The 22584-nt window shown below is 28.0% G+C and overlaps 1 protein-coding gene and 1 long non-coding RNA gene across 2 annotated transcripts in view; one reads left to right on the forward strand and one right to left on the reverse strand.

The window, feature by feature from the left end:
• Positions 1 to 8588: 8588 nt before the first annotated feature.
• The window catches only part of LOC117167017, a 34570-nt gene continuing 20574 nt past the window's right edge, over positions 8589 to 22584 (forward strand). The window contains exons 1-2 of the mRNA XM_033351566.1: positions 8589 to 8661; positions 19924 to 20059. Of these exons, the coding sequence (XP_033207457.1) occupies positions 8642 to 8661; positions 19924 to 20059 (156 nt within the window). The 5' untranslated portion in view covers positions 8589 to 8641. The remainder of the gene's footprint in view (positions 8662 to 19923; positions 20060 to 22584) is intronic.
• Positions 10714 to 15655, reverse strand: LOC117167021. Its single transcript, XR_004466346.1, has 3 exons — positions 15354 to 15655; positions 15002 to 15291; positions 10714 to 11769 (listed from the first exon to the last, which is right to left on the reverse strand). It is a non-coding gene; the product is annotated as an uncharacterized LOC117167021 (long non-coding RNA).

Genomic DNA, 22584 nt, shown 5'->3' on the forward strand with positions numbered 1-22584 from the left:
ATCTTTTTAAAGACTTCAAGTAATTTGAGGCAAGAAACACGTAAAAATATTTTACTCGTTTAAACGAAAAAGGCCAATTTTAGATTATAATTTGTTCCTTGTCGCTGACGCTAATGGAATGTAAATATCTGATAATGGTGATGCTGACAACTAAAATATGTGAGATAACGATAATAGCATATATGCATTATATAATAAAGTTAGTCCAAGGGTATTCGCCGGTTGCAGTGTCAATTAAATTCTTCATTAATACATAAGTTAATTTCTCCAGTACTTAGAAAATATGATGATTGTTGCTATTCTTGTCTTACCCTTGGTCGTTATCCTCAATTTTCTTGGTGAATATAATAATACAACATGTCTGTAATTTTAAGTACATTTTTTTAAACTACACGAAAATCACAGTGTGTGCGATTTAATCTACATTCTATGGTAATTTTTATTATCTTTCAAACTTTATTTCAGTTTGTCTGAGATGAGAACGAATTTAGTTCAAATTTTTTGGGGGAATTCAGATTATGTGTTTAAACGAACCAAATTTAAAAAAGGTCCCTCTTGTTACGAAATTCAAACCATATGTGCGCGACTGCGAGTGCACATAATGGTACACTCCTACAAGGATTCATCAACATATTACGTGAGATGATTTGAGGGGTAAACCGAGTTAAATAAAATATAATTGTTTTTGTATAGGGCGGAAATTAGAAAATATTTCGTGAAGAAACTGTTTACTGAAAAAGATAACAAAATACAAATATATCACGACTTAGAGGAAAGTCTAGCAGAAATTCTATCTGTTAGACCAAAAGTGAATTTTCTTTTGAAGAAAATACGAATTTATCGAATTTTAAGTTTTTAAATAGTGCTTCAAAAAATTTTAAATGAAATTCTTCTTATAAAAGAGTATAAAACTTCTTCTTTGATCCATTTTTAATTTTTTAAACAGCTCTATGTGTTGATTATGTTTTAATTGAGTTCAATATTCAACATTTATTTACAAACATTCAGAGCCTAAAATGTTTTAAAAAATTGGACTGCACACCTTGTGTATGTCACCCACTCAAATTGAAAAAAGTTAAAAAAAAGTTTAAATGTATTATAACAGGTCTCACAGGCCAAAATGAACTACAAACAAGGATAATGAGAAAATATTTCACAAAGATAGCAGAATAAATTCTTTTAGATAACATTAATGTGGGTGACATAATAAATCCAGGTGGAAAGGCTTTAACTTTATGATATTTCAAGTTAAAGTATTGAAGTTTCAAGAATATAGATGAATGTTTAATCAAGTATTTGAATTTTCAACTAGAAGGATCAATTTCTTATCAAGAAGATGAATTGTTTAGCATATAACAGAATACATGAATTAAAAAAAAAGAAATCATTACAAAAAAAATTTTCGCATTCAAAAAACGATTTTTAAAGAGAATAGTTAAATTTTCAACTTAAAAAATCAAATTTAACAAAATATTAAACAAAAAAGATTGATTGCGACCAAATGTTCAAATTTCAGATCAATATGATTCAATTTTCGATTTGAAAAGATGAATTTATATATAAAAAAGATTATTTCTCAACTAGAAGTGCAATACTTGATATTTTACCCAAAATGTATGTTATTTAAATAAAAATCAGTTAAATGCATATAAAAGTACGAACTTCTAACAAAATAGTTGCATGATCGACCAAAAGAGATTAATCAATTCATAATTAGTTTAAATTTTGACCAAGAATTATGTACAAAATAGTTCAATTTTTAACTAAAAAAAAACATTTGATCAAAATAGCTAAATTTGTAACAAAAAACAATGACTTTTTCAAACAATAGTAGATAAAGAAAAAGTTATTTATCAACCAAATAGTTGCATTTACACCAAAAAGTTGAACTTTTCAAAAAAATAGTCTATCTTTTAACAAAATATTGGAATTTTTAAACAAATCATGGAATTCTTAATCAACAACGATTAATTTTTAGCTAAATAGTTCAATTTTCAACGAAATAATTAAATTTCTAACAAAATTGTTTAATTTTCCAATAATAAAGATTTTTCAACTAAGAGTGAAAAAAATATAAATAAAATTATTGAGTTTTTTAAACTATGAGATAAATTTGTCACAAAAAAGTTGAATTTTTAAACCAAGAATATCAATTTTCAATTAAAACATAATTAGAAATCAAATACCTGAATTTTAAACTGAAATTGATAAACTTTTAACCAAAAATATACTAAAATCTATGACTTTTCAACCAACACTGTTACCTTGCTACTTCTAACAGGGGGAGGCATTTTTAGATGCTATCTTCTCTCTACAAAAGAGAAAACTATGCTGAAAAAGAAAAATATGGCGAAAGAGAATACACAAGGAAAATTAACTGCTGTTTCTTGTTGCAGATCTGAGTTCGCAGTTCGAGTGTTTGCCCAATGGCGAGCCTATTCCTGGTATTTCTCGTAAGAGACCTTCCTTTTCTCCTGAAAGGCCTCTTTCCACTGTCACACCTAATTCTTCGTCTTCTATTCGTGCCAGGTCCAGGTCTCCTTCTGCCATTCATTCCCCTTTTCGCCTACAAGGACTTACAATTGAACAACTTAGATTTATTCGGCTTATTCCCCACACGAATCCGAACCGGCGATTCGAAATTCGGGGATACAGGTTTACCAACGATAAAGAAATTTACGTGCGAGGAAAATACTATGTTCGCTTGACCATGCCAACCGAAAGAGAAACTGTACTGTCCACGTCCAATGGTGACGTTTTTGCAATAGTGGATAGAAATAACAGAAATCTTCGTGGAATATTTACAATGAAAATTAGCGGTGAAAAACGGGCAAAAATCAATATGGACAGCGGTAGGGTCGACGAGATGACTCAAGAAGAAATCGACGAATCTCCCGTGGGTAAGGATCGCCCAATATTAAAGAATTTTCGGACATTAATGGTAAAAGAGCTTCGTTCACAACATTGACTCACTACTATTGAGAAATTTTTCTTGGTGAACGGCGTTTCTCATTTTAATTTTAAAATTAGATCACGGTGGCTGCAAAACTTCATTTTCAAAATTCCTTGCCTCTTCCCTGATTTATTCTCAATGAACTATTTATTTTTTCTTACCATTATTGATCAATAATCAATATTTTATTTTTGCAACACTTTAACATAGAATTTTTAATAAGTGGAATTAAACAATTTCAAAATAAGAGAAAAAAATTATTTATCTCACCCTAAAAATATGTCCTTTTAACAAACTACAGTAGACTCTTATAAAGCAAAAATATTAAAAACTTCGATGCCACATGGGTTTGCGATAGACTCAATTCGATGATTGCGGAAAAACTCTCGTGCACTCTGGGGACACGGGGCGACCCAAAGATGATCATCTTCTGCATTTCCCCCCGCAAGTGCCTAAGCATTTCGTTGAAACACAGGGCTGATTTTCAGGCTATTAACCAGTGAAAGCCTAACACCTCCAAGATCATTGACGATCAGGACGACTAGTTGAACAAAAGATTTTGGGTAAACTCGTCCCAACTGTTGCGATGTTCTTGTCGACTGGTGCCGACAATACTAAGAACACCGCAGATTACCCGACTCGCTGCTAAAGCGACTGAAATTCAGCGCAGACAAGCTTGAACATTTTTAGTCCTATCGCGTGAACCCGTAAAGATTTAAAAAGTTTTTTTTTTGCTTAAATTAGAGATAAGGCGTGAACGACTAAATAGTATTGATTTTAGATTATTGCTACAACTTTCCTAGGTTATGCCAAAGTTGAAGGTGAGATACAATATAGGAGAAAGTCGTGAATTTTTTGTTTAAAATTTTTCATGCAGTATGTTTTAACTAAAAGGTCAAAAATATTTCTCCTTGGGCTCAATTGAAGCGTTATATAATAAGCTTTTCGACGGGCTTCTAAAAAGTTTCTAGCTTCCTCTTTGAACGAGTAAGCACGTTTCAAAGTCAGCCGTGATATCTAATAATACTTTCACTGACAGTAGTATATTTTTTACAGTTTTTTAAATTTAATATATCAAATATTGTCTGCTCACAAATTCCCCTAACAAATAAGATCTTTTCTGAGTCACTAGAAGTCCACCATCAATCCCAAAACCGGTATTAACTCAGGGGTTCACTGTAGATGCCAAACAGAATTAAAAAATTAACTTTCTATAACTATTTTCAATGTTAAATTAGTACTTTCATAATTAATTTGTTAATATAAAAATTAACAAATTTTTTTTAGAAAGTTAACCATTTGTAAAACGTCAACTTTTTTGTTAAATAAACGATTAGTAAAAACTAGCTCTTCGAACCATTCTTGAAATTATGTTCAATTTCATTCTGCATAAAATTCACAGATCGGATGAAAATTGTACACTATAGACTCATTTTTGCAGAAAAACTTTTTTTGCCCCACTGCGTCCACCATTTTCGTCTTTTAGTCGTGCTTTTTCAGAGAGGAGAAGTGTGGGATAGTAAAGGAATGGGGTGAGGGGCAGCAGAGGACAGACGGGGAAATAATGGGTGAGGGGTAGAAGTAGGGGGAGCAGTTGGGGGGTCAGTATGGTTGGTTGATTTAGGAGTGGGTAGACAATGAGATGGGTGTAGTAGAGAGGGAGCAGTGTATGTGTGAATAAGGAAGGGGGCTGTAAGGGGTGAGAAAGTAAGGGAACGGATGGGTTAGGTTGGGTAGGAGATGACGGACGAGGAAATAGGGGCTAAGTAGAGTTGAAGTGTAGGAAACGCAGAAAAGTATGGAATTACAGAAGGTACAAGTAGGGAAAGTAGGGGTAGGTGTCTTGGATATGGGAAAGTAAGAAGAGATGGGGGAAGATGAGAAGGGAGTGATGGAGCAGTAGCAGAGTATGCGTAATTGCGGGAGTAAGCGAGGAGTGTTGAGAGGAGTAGTGAAGGGAAAGTTTGAGGAGGGAGAAGTGATTGTTGGAAGGGAAGGGGAGTGTTGAGGGGATACCAGGGTGGGAAGGTAAAGAGGGAAATGAGGGATTTAGCGAATGGAAGAGTATGTAGAAAAACAGGAAAATATAGTGATTTTAATGACGTAAAGTAAAGGTTTAAGGGGCGTCAATATTCATGCGAAGACCCCAAAATGTAATAAAGTCAGTGTTTTCCCTCCATTTAGATAAAGTTCGATAAATTCGGTTTTAGGGCTGGCATAGTATGTTTAGGTATTTGGCACAACTGGCTATTGATAATACTCGTCACGTACGTTTACGATAGGATCCCTCTTGTTGGACGATGCCGATCGGCTAAGGAGTTCAATCCCATATTTTCTGAGATAATCCTCTTTTCTGTCCTCTTGCGGCTCGTTTAACACGTCTAGTCCCAGACGCGCACTTTACAAAATTAGCTTCGTCAGCCCTTAACCTCGCTAGCTTATAGCAGGACACATTTCAGATTATTCTAGTTTAAAATCGAACCCTAAGGAGTGCTATGTGCATTCGGAAATGCGAAGGTGTTCCGATCGATCCTAAGGTAAAGAGCAAGAAGTATAGAGGATTTGGATTGTACTTCCGAGAAGGTCACCCAAGAATATTGACTTGACATGCTTCGAGCCATAGGGTTCCTCGAGGGACTAATTACTTCTGCAATCTGGTGTACACATATACTCTCTCTGCAATCACCAAGTATTAAACAGAGAAAAAATACTAATTTGATGAAAGGATATTTAAACTTACATAAAATCATACTTTTATAACACGCGGCAAGAGCAAATCTCGTTATACGAAAAATACTGGCCCATCTGACGATAACTAATGCAGTGAAAATTACCGATGCAATCTTCCTTATGTCAGGAAATTCAGTATAGATATATATTAATTTTCCAACAATGAAATTCCTACAATGAATTTCTTATCATTTTTTCTCGATTCCAGGCAACCATTATAAAAAAGATTTTTAAATATGTAAAAATATTTCTACAGATTTCAAGGAATTTCGTAAGATTTCGAAAGGTTCAAAGGGATTTTTATAGAACTTCGGAAAAAAGGAAAGAATTGGCACAGGAATTTTTAACGGTTACAAATATCTCAAGGGATTTCAGGGTATTTAATTATGTTTAAAAGTAGAAATAATTTTAATATAATTTATATTCAAGGTATATAAAATTCTTTTTACTTATTTTGTTCGAATCTTACAAATTTTGTAGATTTTTTCGAGAATTTTCAAAGATTTAAAGGGATTTTTAGAATAATTTGGAAAATAAGTGATATTAAATTTTCCGGAATTCCTAGTGATTCTTAAGATTTCGTAGGACTTGAACGGTTATTTTCAAGAGAACCTAATTAATAAGTTTACTTTAATTTAGGTTCAAGGCGTTCCAAATTATATCTACATATTTTAAAGGATTATTAAGTATTTCAAAAGAAATATCTCAAAAGGTATTACAAAGAATTTCAAGAGATTGAATTTGAATAAATTTCAGGGGATTCTTAGAAATTCCAAAGATTTCCAAGAATGTTAAGGAATCTCCCAAGATCTAAAGAAATTGATCGAATGTCCGAGGATTTCACAGGATTTAAAAGATTTCTAGGTATTTTAATTTGTGTGTGTGTGTAGGGAACTTTAACGAATACATTTAATTTATATTAAAGGATTCTAAAATAATTTCTGCTTATTTTAATTGATTTTTATGATTTTCAAACATTTGAAGGGATTTTCATGAATTTCTTGAAAAGTTTAGGAAAGAAACTAAATTTTATTTCAAAGGATTTCTATCGATTTTATCATCTTAAAATGAATATGAAGGAAATAATTTCTAAAGATTTCTAACTATTTCAAGGATTTCAATGCTATTCTCGTAGTTTTAGTTAGAAGGGATTTTTTTGCATAATAATATCGGAGGTTTTTACATTTTTTGCAACAAAAATTTTAACTCTTGAAAATAATCAACATTTTTCGCATTTTTGAAAATTAATAAAATGCTAAATTGTTCAGATATTTTTATGATTTTCCTTAGATCCTACCTGTGAATAGAGTTTGATGCGAGGAAGTTTATAAATTTCAAATAGTAATTGTACTTACTACATAATAAAATATTAATAATAATAATGTTTTTAGAAAAATTACAAACATTTATTAAAATATGATGAATACAATTTTTTTTAAAAATGATAAGTATTTAATTATTTTTGAAATTTTTAGGATTTAAAAAAACGCTGCACCCTAGGGCAGTTATATTTATTCGAAGAATTCCATTCTTATTCGCGCTGTTACAGGGAAAAATGTTCTATTAATATTATGAAAATTAAGGCAATTTAGAAGCAGCTAAAAAACAGGCGTGTAGATAATGGTACCTTGTAGTATACAATATTTTTTTTGAAATTGCATTACAAATAACACATTGCTCTAATTAATTAAAAAAAATAGGACAATTTTTATGAATATTGAGGAATTAATTTCTCTGTAAAAAAATCAATATAGGTTCCAAATTACTAAGTAAATACTTACTCGAGATATTTTGCATTTTAAATAGATGAATTATCGAAAAAATGGTTTATTTTTAACCAAGAAAGATGAATTTTTAATCAAAAAGTTTAATCCTTAAACAAAAATTGTTTAACGAAACAGTTGCTTTTACAAAAATACGAGTTTTTAACAGAAAAAAAAATCCACGAAAAAATTTAACCAAATTGTCGATTTTTCAAGAGAAAAAGATGCATTTTTGTGAAATAGTTAATTTTTCAATCCGAAAAGATGACTTTTGTACAAAGTAGTTGTATTTTGAACGGAGAAATATTAATTCTCAATAAAAAATTTAATTTTCAACAAACCGTTACATTCTCAACCGTATAGTAGAATTTTTACCATGGTATTAAAACTTTAAGACAAAAAGAGGAATATTTTATGTAACGGTTAAACTTTTAACCTGAAAATTCAATTTTTTAACAGAAGAAAGTTAATGTTCAAACAAACTGTAGAATTTAAAAAAAAAGGTTAAATACTAAAAAAATCATATGTTTCAGCCTAGCCGTTGACTTTTTAACAACAACAAATTATTATTTTTTCAAATCTAATTGTTGAATTTCGAACAAAAAAAAGAAGTCTTAATGAAAAACGTAATTTCAGTTGAAATTTTAATCTAAAGCGAGTTTCATGCTGAGAAAGACGAATTTTGTACAGAACAATTACATAGCTAGATACTGAAGCTAGATCACAACCTTATTGTAAGATCCATACTCTTTACACTAATCAGATGCACTAACTAAATCACTTTAATTTTTAAAAACAAAAATTACTTTATTTAATAAAAATATTTTTATTTTCTTGCTTCCCCCATGAACCACGTTGCTATTTCAGTGATGATTATTTTCATGGCGCATAAGACTTAAGAAGCAGGATAACTATGAAAAACTTCAACAATATTTGAACCTACCCACTATTTAAGGTGATATTTTTTATTAACTCAAGCGGAATAAATGAGTTAAGTCAATCGTTGTGGGAGACATATTTGCCAAAATGAGTAAGATAACGGCAAAGGAGACGGTGTGAAGTAACATAAGAGAAAAGTAAATTTGTCAATTATGTAGAAGACATTTTTTCCAATGCAATATGCTAAGGATTATTGCACATCAGTTCGTGCTGAGCTCATCTTGATGATACGCCTACCAGAAAATCATTCTCTACGATGAAATTGCATTTATTAAAGTAAGTACACATTCTTTAATAGAAAGGTTTTTAAAATTCAACATTTTTAATTAATGGACAATAATTTATTAATTATGTAATTATTTAGGGTGCTACATGGTGCGAAATTACTTGATAAAGCTTTTTTCTTGTTTCTCATAGTATCAGAAATATAATCACTTTTTGAGGTGACTTTCTAAAACATATTAATAAAAACATCTATTTTTTAAATGTAAACCCCTTAATAGATTAATGCAAGACTGAAAATATGCTTTAAAAGCATACATTTTTTGTTTCATAACATACTCATTCCACAACATGTTATGCTTGAAAATCCTAAAAATCCCTTAAATTTATTTAAATCCATGGAAAATGCCTCGAAACACTCAAAAATAGCCGAACAATTTCTGAAAGCCCTTTGACTTGAGAAATTCTATTAAAAATCCCGTGAGAAATGTGTGAAATCCCTTCAATTTATTGAAGTCTATGAAAAATTCGTTGAAATATTTTTATAGGCCCTAAAATCTTTGAAATACTCTTATTTTAGTAAAATCTATTGAACATTCCTTAGAAACGTTGAAAACACCCTACAATATTCTTGAATACTTTGAAATATTGTAAATTTATTGAAAGTTCTTAGGAATCTTTAAAAATACCCTAAAATATATCAAATATGGTCAGTTTATTTAAGTTTTTTGTGAATTTCTAGAAATCTGTTAAATTACCCCAAATATATTTTAAATACTTTTAAAAATCTTTTAATTTTTTTAATCTATTGCAAATTCATTGCGGTCTTTGAAAATACCCGAAGATATTACAAAGCCTTCAAAAATCCTTTAATTTATTGAAAATTCATTTCAATCTTTTAAAATGAACTAATATATATTAAATCTCCTCACTTTATCTAACTTTTTGGAAAGCTTGAGAAATATTAAAAAATATGCCAATAATCTTTTAAAACTTTTTAAAACTAATTTAATTATATTAAAAATTCATCCGGATCCTTGAAAATACTTTAAAATATTTCAAATCCTTTAAAATACTTTCAATTTATGTAATCTATTTTCAATTCCTTGGAATTCTTCAAAACAACCTAAAAGATTTCAAATCCTTTGAAAGTCTTTCAATTTATTTGAATCTATTACAAATTTCTTAAAATATTTTAAAATACCCTGGGTTGTTAGAAATCCCTTCAATATATTTAATATTTATTTTAAATATATAACTAATAAATAAAAATGGAAATACAATGAAAATCCATTGGAATCATTCTAAATACTCTAAAATCGTTGAAAACCTTGAATTTATTGAACTCTATTATTTCCTTGAAGTAGTTAAAAATACTCTAAAATATTTTGGAATCCTTTCAATTTTTTAAAATCTAATACAAATGTATTCGAAATTTTTTAAATGTCTTAAGGTTCGTTTCAAATTTCCTTAATTTATCTGATATTTATTAGTAATATTTAATTAATAAATAAAAGTTTAAACCTGTTGAAAGTTCCTGGAAATATTTTACAATACCTGATAAATGTTTCAAATCCTTTGAAATCCCTAAAAATATTTTCAGTCACATAAAAAATCGTCTAAGAACCTCGGAAGCTTTCAAATCCCTTGAAATTCTTGAAATTCTTGGAAATCTTATAAACTCAAGATTCAAGAAAATTCTTTAAAACCGTCTGAAATTTTTGAAGTCCTGTGAAATCACCAAAGTATTTGAAAATCACTTTAAATCTTTGAAATCTGATGAAAACAATGAATTCTTGTGAATTTCTTTGAAATTTATAGAAAAATTATTAAATTTTGAGAAACGTTTGATGCTTATTAAAATTAAAATTTTCTTTATAGAAACAATGACACTTTTTTTTAACTTTATAAGTCAATGTTGATTTATCAAGAATCGCGACCGAAAGTTCTTCAACAAATTAATCCATGCGTCTCAACGACGTGATCAATTACATCAAATATGGTACTGTTATATTACCAATATAAAAATAAATACTGTTATGAATAAGGTAAATAGCAAAAACAAAAATTTTAAGCGATATTAGTAGGTTAAAGAAGGCCATGAAATGTTTTTTAATTGGGCAATCGAAGCGTCTCGAAGACGCAAAAAATATATAATCGACATTACTCTTGTATTTCCAACATTAAAAAAGTTTCCCTCATATAAAAGTAAGTAATATATATTTTAAATTTATAAATTGGTAATTCTAGGACATGAGAGGTTATAATAGGATCCTCAATTGATCATTCGACGCGTCTCTCAGACGTGAATAAAAATGTCAGACACAGTCCTGTATTTCGGATGCGTGTCGGAGATGCGCACAAATGCACTAGATATAATATTGTTGTATTTTGAATTTTAAACAAGTTTTTCTTATATTAACAGAATAAACTATTCTTTTAAATTTCATAAATCGGTACTGGAAGGTCATACAAATTTCAGCAATAGGTCAATCGATGCCTCTCGAAGACGCGAATAAATATATAAGATATCGTATAGTTGTTACCGATATAGCTAAAAATCCTATTAAAACTCTCAAAAAACATTTTAAAAAATTATTGTTTTGACTTCTTTTTGTTGAATTATTTTGGAATATGTCAAAAAGTAAATTCGAAAATTTAGATCATTGTAAACCTTTCTCTATGTGCAAGAAATAAAATGAAAATTTGAAATCACGGATATTTTAGTTCTTTCTTTAAATTTTATCTCTATATCTTGCTAGCCAACTGATTTTGAAGCAGAAAGACACCTATACTAATTAAATTAAAGCTTAAAAAATCTAGAATTAGGTAAATCTTATTGTGGGTATAAACATAATCTGAAAGTACAATCTTATTTTCTCCAATGCAGCACCGGAAGATTTTTCTTTAATGTATTCAGTCAGAATGAGGTCTTGAAACGGCGTTTCCTTTGAGTTATGTCAAATCCTAAGGCAGTTGCGTTAAAGTGGCGACATCCAGACAGGCTCAAAAGATACAAATCGTCAAATTGTTTGATCGTATTTCAAGTGTTCAAGTCCCTGGTAGAAATTGAGGATAGAAAGTTCTTTCTGAAGTTATCCATACGCTTCCATTTCTTTCCAGCACGTTCCAAAATCTGCACCTTGTTCTTTTTAGAAATCTCTGATAAAATATTTTTTTAAATATATTTGAATATAATTTACAATAATATTGAGAAGATTGATAAACTTTTAAAATGAAATGTAGATTTTTGGGGATTTTGAGCGAAATGTTTAGAAGCTTTTAAAGAATCTTCAAAGGTTTTAAAAGGATACCAAACTTATGTTGAGATTCTCAGGGAAATTTCAAACTAATTTGTATTATGAAAATATTCCTGGAAAATTTTCAAATGATGTTTTATCAAAAAAAAAAAAAATGAATTTTAATAGAAAATTAAAAAAATGCATAACGTTTCAAATGATTTCAAATTTCAAAGGATTACAAGAGTTTAGAAAAAACCCGAGTGAGTTTAAGAGATATTTTATAAAATTTGAAAGGATACAAACATAATTTTGAACTTAAAGAGATTTTTTGAAGATTTCGATTCAAAAATTCATGAAAATTAAAAAAAATTGCAAGGTATTCAGGAGAATAAAACATACCACTTTTTAAGTGTGATAAATGTTAACGGCAGAAGGCTATTCAATTCAAAATGTAAATTCGTAATTCTTAGAAAAGATATCTGCTTTTTATGGTATTGTTTGTTTTCACAAAGCAATTCGGAGAATTTTATTGCAAAACGCATCTGTAATATCTACACAAATAACGACTATAAATAGAAAGAGGTTGCAGTTTACTAAATTAATTTTTTACCTTTTTTTTGAAAAGAAAAAAACATTATTAATAAAAGAGAAATTTTTTATTGTGAATGATTTTTCAATATTGATAAATACATTTTTTCTCAACACTTTGCTACAACACTATATCCGTTTTATGTTGGTCATTCTAACTCTTTTTACTTATTTTCTTCTTTTTTCAGTAACATGTTTTACATAAAATTTCCCCTTTAGAAAACTGATATCCTTTTAAGCAATATGCTTACTGGCTTATCACAAGATTGTTCGCTTCTGTATTTTTTCATACTTCAAAGAACGCATCTTTCCTAAGGAGATTTTATGTTTTTATTTGTTCATAAGATTATTATAAATACCCATTATAACATCTGTTTGTATTTTTTTTTTCTAAAAATCATTTTGATTTTTTTGTTATTTTAGACTACTTTATGCAAAATTATTATTGTTTTGTGGAATATTTTTCAAAATGTTACTCAGGCAATAATTGTATAAAATTCAAAACAGAGTTCATATCCTTATCTAATTTTAATTTCTTCAATAGGAGATATTTATTTGAAAATTGATTATGTTTATAAAAGTTGGAAATAAATGTTTGGGTATTTGCATTTGCAATAATTGTATCTCAAAAATTATACATTTTTCCAAAAACGGCTCGACCGATGATGAAAAAGTTTGAAAAATGAAAATTTCTAGAGCTGAAAATTTACTAAATAAAATAGTAAAAAGAGTATTTCCATTTCATGTCCCAATGCTGTTACTTTTTTTAAATTAAAAAAAAAGTTTCTTATAGGTAAGACAAGTAGAGTAACTCATTTTCATTTCCAGAGTTTGATGTTTTTGATGTGTAAGGTTGACCAGCATTTTTGAAAATTAGTAGAATACATGCCATTGAAACAAAAAGAAGTTTATTTAGAATTTACAGCAGTAGTATTTACGGACTAAGATTTTACGGCTTAATCCAAAAAACGTAAATTATGTGACGTTGAAGAAACCATTTTTACATGATCTAAAGAAATTGTTCCTTATACATTTCCAATGTAAATAAAGAAATATAATACATGAATCTAAAAAAATTAATAAAAATTGAATGCATCGTAAAAACTCTCAATTTTGCTAATTAAAAAAACAATTATAACATAAACGAAATTTTCATTTTTGGGATGAACATTCTTAAATTTCATTTAATATGAAAAACTGTAGATAATACTAATAAAAATAATTTTGGGAGGCATATGAAATTTCTTTAATCCTAAAAATTAAGATTTTTTCCTGCTTGTGTGTATGGTTTTTTGGTTTGAGGAGAACTATAATTATTAATTCAAAATAAAAAATTCAAATAATGACTCTGAACATTTTAATTATAGCTTGCAAAGATATTAAGGACATTTAGAAGTTTTCAAGAAATTCAAAATTTATTTGATACATTTTCGAAATTTTTTTAAAGTATTTCAATATTTCCAATCTATTTGTAAAATTACAACCGAATAAAAACATTAAAAAAATTATTGAATAATTTAAAAAATCGAATGAAGTACTATTATTTGCTGAACATATTTTTGCGGTATTATTATAAACCTGCCGATTTTTTATTATTTTTGGATTTTCCTGTTAGGGAATTTCAAATTATCGATAATTTTATAATTTTAAAAATATTTTATTTCGAATATTTCTTGAAAATGTTCTATAAGAATTAATTTTTTATTTGATTTTAAAAACTTTGAAAGTTTACACTTTGCTTTAATTTTTTCGAAATCTTTTCAAATTTAAAATGCATTTCTAAGCTTCTAAAATAAAAATTATTTGAAATTTTCGTAGAAACCATAAAAAAATCTTTTCATCCCCTTGAAACCTTTTGAAATTCGGATAAAGCTTCTAATTTGGATGTTTAAAATCTTCAAAAATCAATGCAAAATTTTAAAAAACTTCCTTAGAATGTTCCAGATTCTTTTTTGACAATTTTGAACATCTTCTGAAATGTTCTAGAATATATAAAAATATTCTTTTAAATTTAATGTAAAAAATCCTTATAAAATTTTCCGATGAATTTCAAAACATTTTTAAAAATTATTTTGCTACCTTCAAAAATCTTGAAATAAACTTTCAATTTTTCGTTCGAAATCTTAAAAAATCTGTACTTTGCTTAAATTTTTTTCAAATCTTTTCAATTTTTTCTTCTAAATTTGTTCGAAAAATTTAATTATGTTTTTAAATAATTTAGATTACCTTAAATAAAAAAATTTCGTAACATTAAAAAATTTGCACGAAAATTTTCCAGATTTACGAATGTTTTCAAATTTTCTAATTTAGTAAAATCGAATTTTTTAAAAGAATTCTTTTTATTCTGTCTAGTAATTTTCTGAATATTTTTTAAATGTTATGAAATATTTGTTACTTTGCTCTTAACATTAATTTTTTTAACTAAAAAGTCACTATATTTTCTTAGGAATCTCGAGAAAATTTATCTATTTTATTAAAACGTTAACATTTTTTTTAAAGATTTTAAAAAATAAACAGTTTTTAAAAAAATAAAAAATATTTAAAAACATTACTCAAAAACTCACCGTTCCCTATCGTAACAAGACCACAGCAGCTTCTTTTCAACCATCCCTCTAATTAAAAAACTGAAAGTGGTAAATCAAAATTATAGCTTGCAGGATCTCGTTTTCGAATTAAGAAAAGTTTTATGGATAATTTTTTCCTTCATTCAATCTGGTTGTTTGAATCCAATAATGTAATAGTATTTGCAAGTGTGTATGTGTCTGTGATAGAGAGAATGCAATTTCTCTCTGGTCTTCTCGCCCAGTTACAATCAAACCTCTTTCAATCCTCCATTTCTATCTTCTGTTCGTCGCTGTATATGTGGATTACCCATAAAAAATAGTTGAAAGAATGAGAATTGAAATATCGTTTTACCTCTTGGTCTGTCGGATTTCTTTCCTTTGTTCTTGTCATTTCACGCTGACAGGAGCCTTCTACGTGGTTACGACTTCTATGATCCCACACAATTAAGTTGGACACACAGAGTCAATTACTTATCCGGAAATTGCTGAACTTCATCACAAATTTCCCCTTGATTTTGTCTTATAGTTTAATGGGAAAATAATTGGTTGAACCGTGAATGATGCTAATTAAAAACTCTACAGACCAATTACATTTCAAAATAGGCAAAATTTAGAGAAAAGTACAGGTCTTGGTGTCAAAATGATTTGGTATTTGGATATATCATTTCATGGTCGAAACAAAGAAAGGCGTATTCCTGAGTTAGTTCGAAAAATTGTTTCGAATGTTACAGTCATTCGAAGATTAGTTGCGAATTCTTTCAAATGAACAGAATTTTTTTTTCAAAAAGCAGTGTTTTCCGAATGCGCGTAGTCAATCGGGATTTTATTATTTTATTCGATGTAGAAATTCTTGCAGTTTTAATTAATCGGCAAAAAGTTTGAATTAAAAAAAAATTAAATGGATGCTGCTATTTCTTGACATTTTCAAACTCAATTTTCTCAAAAACCTCACGTTTTTCATGAATTGCTTGTTCACGGTAAATCGTCGTTTGACATTGACCCCAACTTTTTTGAAAAAATAGAAAATTTCCATCTTCCTTAGTCAATGAATTTAAAAAAAAAGTCAAAATAAAAAAACAAAAACTAGAAAAGATTTATAAATAATAACATTTCTCAAAAAAACTTTGCCTGCATGAAAATAACAGGGTGGATTTTTTATAGTAGTAGAAACTTTTTAAAAATATTTGAAAATATAAAAAGGTGGGATTTACCAGAAAATTTTCATTCCATATTTTAAAGATTCGAGGAAAAAATGAAATAAGATTTTTTGGAAAGCCCCGCCTTTTTTTCTGCTTATATTTTTTTCAAAGCTGCTGATTTTATGAAACATGAAATCGAAAATAAAAGAGTTTTCATGTTTCATAAAAGAAAAAAATCTACAATCCATATGCTTATTCGGAAATACTGCGTTTTGAAAGAACTTTCTGTCAATTTTTGGAAATTTGCAAGCAATATACAAATGATTGTAACAAATTCAAATAGATTTTTTGACAAAATATTAAATATGAGTTCCTCCATTTGTAGCATAGAATAATTAATGCAAATACCAAATCAATTCGACACTCAAATTCCGATCGACTAATTTTTACTTTCGCCCCGATAATGTTCATTTCCTCCCTAATTTTGCTTTCGCCCTGCAAATTTTACTTTCGCCCAGAAAATACAGTTTACAGGAAATATGTGCCACTTTCGCCCCTGTTTTCAGGGGAACAAGGTGGCTATTTCGGTCCAGTGTGGTACACAAATTTTTATTAAAATTTTGAAAAGTAGTTAATTTCACTATAAAGAAGTTTAAAATGATATAATATCTCATTTAAAGCCTTCAAAATTAAGCTGCTTCACTTTGAGTTAAAGAATCTCGCAATTGAATGATTTCAGATTGAAATTTCGAAAATAGGATGATTTCAAAATAATAAAAATTTAACATTTTTGGATTGGAATGGGAAGAATTGGATCACTTAAAATTGAAAGAAATCGACATTTTATTATTTCTAATTAGAAGCGTTAAAAATTATAAACTAAAATAAAAAATGAAATATAACCTTTGAAATTTAATTATTTTAAAAAATATTTAAAAAGTTATTTTAAGTGTGAAACAATGAAAATAAAAATAAAATTATAATCTGGAACGTTAAAAATTAATCATAAGCAAATGCAACAGGTTAAAAAATAAGCAGTTTTTAAATTGTTCATTATACTTTTTTAAATTCAACTATTTTAATTTCAATTTCAAATAGTGACGCCAAAGTTAGCCTGTTTTCTGGACCTCCCTAGCGACCTGAGGAAAAATATAAAAATATATTACAGGGATCAAATCACTGGTCATTGAAAACGAAAATGAGCATCAATTTTCTTTCTTTTCCTTTAATTTTGAAATTTGCCCGTACGACCCCTATGTAGGGGTTGCGAACACCTTAAACAATTTAAAAAACAGGAAATAGCACTAACTATAAAATTATTTTTATTATATTTTCTCTATAAAATAAAACTTTCCAAAGTGAAATCACGTATTTTCTTCATTGATAAGGGGTTTATGTGAAAAAAGATGTGTAAAATAAGTGACATTTCTTATTTTTAAATTCTTTGATGTCTTTTTAACCATTAAATGGGGGTAATTTTTTGAAAATTGCTAAAAGCGATGCTCACTTTGGTTTTCAATGACGAGTAACTTAATACCTGAATCATATTTTTATATTTTTCCCCTGGTAGCTAGCGAGGTCCAAAAAATAAGCTGAAAACAGCCTATTTTGGCTTTTAATGCCAAATCCTTTAAACTAAAAATTATGCAAATACAAAGTCTTTTAATTTGATATTATACGGTTTCAAGAAATTTATAAAGGTTGTGTCTACTGCTCCCAAAAATTCGGGACGACTAGCTAAGTCTATGAAGAATATTTAACTACTCATCCTGCATTTCGGGATGATGTGACGAGACACTTCTATTTAAAAAACCATACAGCTTTGATCGTTGAAAATTAACACCAAACAATTTAGAATATTCAAATCTAAAATTAATCAAGTTAAAATTGACTATCAAGCCTTACAATATGAAATTTTCTTTTTTGTAAAGATTTGATAGAATAATTGTGCGAAACTAAAAAGAAATTCAGTTTAAATGCCTTGAACATTCAACTGCTTTAGTATTGCACATTTCAAACTATAATATTAAATTGAAATTAAATTCATTTTTGACATAATAAATACATTATTACTAAATACCATACCATATAGTATCAAGTAACATTCAAATTTCTTCGATAGATTTCTTACTTAGAGATTTGATTTTTGTAGAAAAATCAATGTTGTTTTTAATTTTAAATATTGTTAACCTTTGAAGTTTAATTATTCTAAAAACTTAAAAAATGTAAGTTTTCTAACTGGGAATATTGAAAATTAATAAATTCAAATTTTAAGATTGAATAATTGAACCATTTCAAAGTAAATTAATGAAATCGAGTACTGTTATTATTATTATTATTATTTTGAGAAGAATCCGTCAATATTCAACGTTTCCTTCTCAATTATATTTGTGGATTTTTCTATCAAAATATGTGATTACGATAAGAAAAATCACTGTAATTCGATAGCCCTCCCTTCTATAGCCTTTTCGAGAATTAGCGCCGCGCCGCATGTAGGTGTAACAGTTACTGCGCAGGGTGCGCGAGATCTGCGGCTGTCACTAAGGCGAGTAGTCAGGCGTGAACAAACAAAAGCGGAGCAGGCTATAATTAGTCAGTTGCAACCAACCGTCAGCCACGAAATCGGGGTTATAGAAGAGTTTTACTGTAATTGATTTTCAGATTATGCATTACAATTTTTTAATTAAACCATTTTGATTTCAGGTGCAAAATTAATAATTTCAAAATCAACGATAAAACATTTGCTTAATTGGAAAAGAGCTTCATGTTAAAGACATGGAATTCTATAAAATGTAAAATTAACGTATGCTAATAACGTGCCACATTTAAATATGATTAATATTAATTTATTATCATTTCGTAATATTGCTATTTTTATTTTATCCTAAAATTATAATTATCTGATTTAGCTTTCTATATACATACTTAAGTTGTTTTCCTCATTTGTCGGTGCAATCTGTTTATAGAACAATGATCATTTCTCCGAATGTTTCTACCCCAAATGCCGAGATTTACTTTAATTCACCCTAATTCACTCTCATTGACCTTATTTCTCCTGTGTACATGAACACCAATTCTTCTTCACCTTAGCCCCGCCCATTTCTCTTATTCCTTAAAACTTGGAAAATGACATCATTCTTTAGCGAAAAAAAATTAGGAATACCATTTTTTAAAGGAATTCACAAGCGGGTTGTCTGAACATTCTCCTAATTAAAGATACTAAAATTAATTTTTATTTGATAAAAATAGATTATCAAAATTTATCTTTTAATATCGAATCTTTCAATATCGAGAATTTTTGTTCTCGAAAATGCCTATTGCATTTTTTCATTTTTTAAGCCACATTAAAAATGTAAGAAAAACAGCCGCCTAATGATTGTAATAGATATACAAAAAAAATTTTGAATTTTGATATAAGTGTGGAAGACGGGTTCCTTTACTTTTCACCATAGAATGATGTGTCCAAATACTAAACCCTTATGACCTCATGACCTCTACTTTCCTTTAAATTTTGCCTAATTTGAAATGGAATTGGTCAGAATATTTTCATTTTCGAGCGTAAGAATTTTCCAAATTTCAAAAACTGTAAGAGAGCGATAATGTTTTCGCTCAGATTCGAGTTCAGCGTGAAGCAAATATATAAAATATGTGATTCGCAAAAAAAATCGAAGGGAATTGTCCTTTTCTCTAGTTTTACCTTAAAATTATTTAGCACTGTAACTATAGTGTGAAAATTGTATGGTTTGATAATATAGGAATATATTATTTTAAACTTTGTTTCAGATTGCAGTTGCTATTAATAAAACTGATAATGGCAATTGTACTTTCCTCTAGAGCAGATGTTTTGAAAAGCTTGCTAGTGAATTCAGTGCACCGGAACATCAGAGCTTTGTCATATCCGGAAGAGAGCTTAATGGGGGTCAGTTAATCTAATAATAGGTTTGATATATAATATTATGAAATTCTGTCACACTGTTCCATACATTTAATTTCAAAGTAATTTCTTATATCTCTTTGTCCACTGTATTCTTTTCTCCTTTATTAGCATTTAATGTTCGATCCAAACTTTTTTTCCTGTATGCCCTTGATGCATATTTTTAGTTTAGGTCAAATAATTAAACAAATCTCTTCTATTTTTTTAATATATTTAAAAGTTAGAGAAATATTATTTATTATTGAACTTTATATATGAGAAGAAGAGTGAAATAGAACATGACTTTCTAAATAAAAATTAATAGATAAAGGTATTATTTAGGAAGGTTTAGAAACATTAGGATAAATATTAATAAGTATCATAAATGTCACGAAATAAAAAAAATAAAAAAATCGTTTTTTAAATTTCCAATAAAGTATTAATAATACTAATCTTCGAATACATTAATTTTTTGCCCGCATTGGAGCTTTTATGTTTAAAGTTTTTAGAAGAACTAATTGTGAAGCGAAATTTAAAAATTAATTAGTTTTAACTACTCACATTTAAAATCCCTATTTAAGAATACTTAATTTTTTAATAAACCTTGGAATTGATTTATTTTTAATGCTTTAAGTTAGAGTTAATGAATTTGAAAAGTTTGCATGAGAAAGCATTTAATTATAAAAGTTTTAAAAATAATGAAATATTTAAGTTTCACAATATTTAAAATTCTTTAATTTTTAACGGTGAAAATGTCAGTGATTTTTTGTAGTTATTACATATTTTACTATAAAAAACTATCTAGTCGCTTTAAATGTCATATGATACTACATGGTATGATATTGATTAATAATATACTTCTCATTTTTTAAATTAATTTAATTTTAATTGAAAACTATATTTTTAACTGCGCGATTCTGAAATTCTTTAATTTTGAGTCCTTTAAAATTATTTCTTGCTTTAAAATTTTAAATTCGAAAATATTGTCTTACAAACAAATTTTAATATGAAGGATAAAAATAGTGCAATTTCAAACTCTTGGACCATATATAGCGATATTTTTTTATATTTTCTTTGTAATTTTCAACGTTATATCCTATAATTTTTTTGTTTTAAATGAGGTTTGGATTTGCTTAATTTCCAACGTTCTATAGCAGAATTTTTTTAATTTAAATTATTTCGATTGAAAATTAATTTAGTTTGAAAGTTCCTTGAAATAAATGTAATTTTAAGTTCTTTGCATAATTAGAAAATTCTCCTTCTTTCACATTTATAATAGAGATGCATTTTTTTGTTGACCATAGAAAAATATTTCTAATAAGTTTTTATATAAAATTATAACTTTTTATATCATGGAAATTTCAGAAGCTTTGACCTTGGAAATTCTTAGTTAGTTCTGAGTTTCAATTTAAAAATTTCGATTGCTTTGAATACAAATTTATTTAAATTTAAAAAATATAAGTGATAAATTATTCAACTTTAAACGCTTTCATTTAGAGATAATACAATTTTAATTCATTTGTGTTTGAAAATTCAAAGTAAACGAAATGGTTACAATTCTCATTAAAGCGCTTAAAATTGAATAATTTAGAATTGGAAACTTTAGAATGTAAATATTTTTATATTCAAAACGACTAAAATTTCACAATTTTAAATTGATAACTAAATTGAATGTTTCAAAGTTAAGGTTTTAGACATTTTTGTCACACATAAAATAACATTTGAACATAAAAACTGATAAAACAATTTTGTTTCTTTATTACTAGTTAATTATTGCAATGAAAATGTTAATCTTTTTTCGTGAACAATATAATGCTTTTTAACTTTAGGTTAACCCTTAGTTTTGAAACAAAGTATATCTCGCCTATCTTCTTGCTACTTAGCTTAAGTCTACTCTAACTACATAACATTATTGATGGATTTTATCATGATTTACCCTTATAGATCAAACGTTTACCTCCTTATGAACTTCTCTATTCTCCACTTTATTATCTCTTGCTTCCTTGGAAGCTCCTCAACATTTACATACTAACACTGAGAAGGCAATAAGTATACGAACTTAATTATCTTCTTCTTGCTGTCGTCAGCGAGTTCTAAACTTGCAGATCACGAACTCTATTAGTTTACACATAATATACCAAAGAGATCAAAGAGATCAAAGAGAAAGAAAAATGTTTCTCTTTGAAATATAAAATGGATATTCATAAGTTTTCTTTTTTAAGGACATTCATGTTTATTAAAATGTAATTTTAATTTGTCTTTACAGAAGAAGATAGAATTTTCTTTTCATACGCTATTTTTCACGAGCTCATATGACGAGGTTGATATCGTTATAGAGTGTACAGACATAAACATTTTCTTTCGCTGAAGCGCATATGAAATGCTTCGAAAACATGCTCTAGCAGTGGTAAATAATATCCCTTAGCAACGATTAATATAACTTCCTAGCAACGATAAATAACAACCTTTAGCGATAGTCAACATCAATTCTTTGCAAGGTTCAATAACGTACATGATAAAAAAGTTATATA

This window comes from Belonocnema kinseyi, chromosome 2, assembly GCF_010883055.1.
Source record: "Belonocnema kinseyi isolate 2016_QV_RU_SX_M_011 chromosome 2, B_treatae_v1, whole genome shotgun sequence".
Lineage (NCBI taxonomy): Eukaryota > Metazoa > Arthropoda > Insecta > Hymenoptera > Cynipidae > Belonocnema > Belonocnema kinseyi.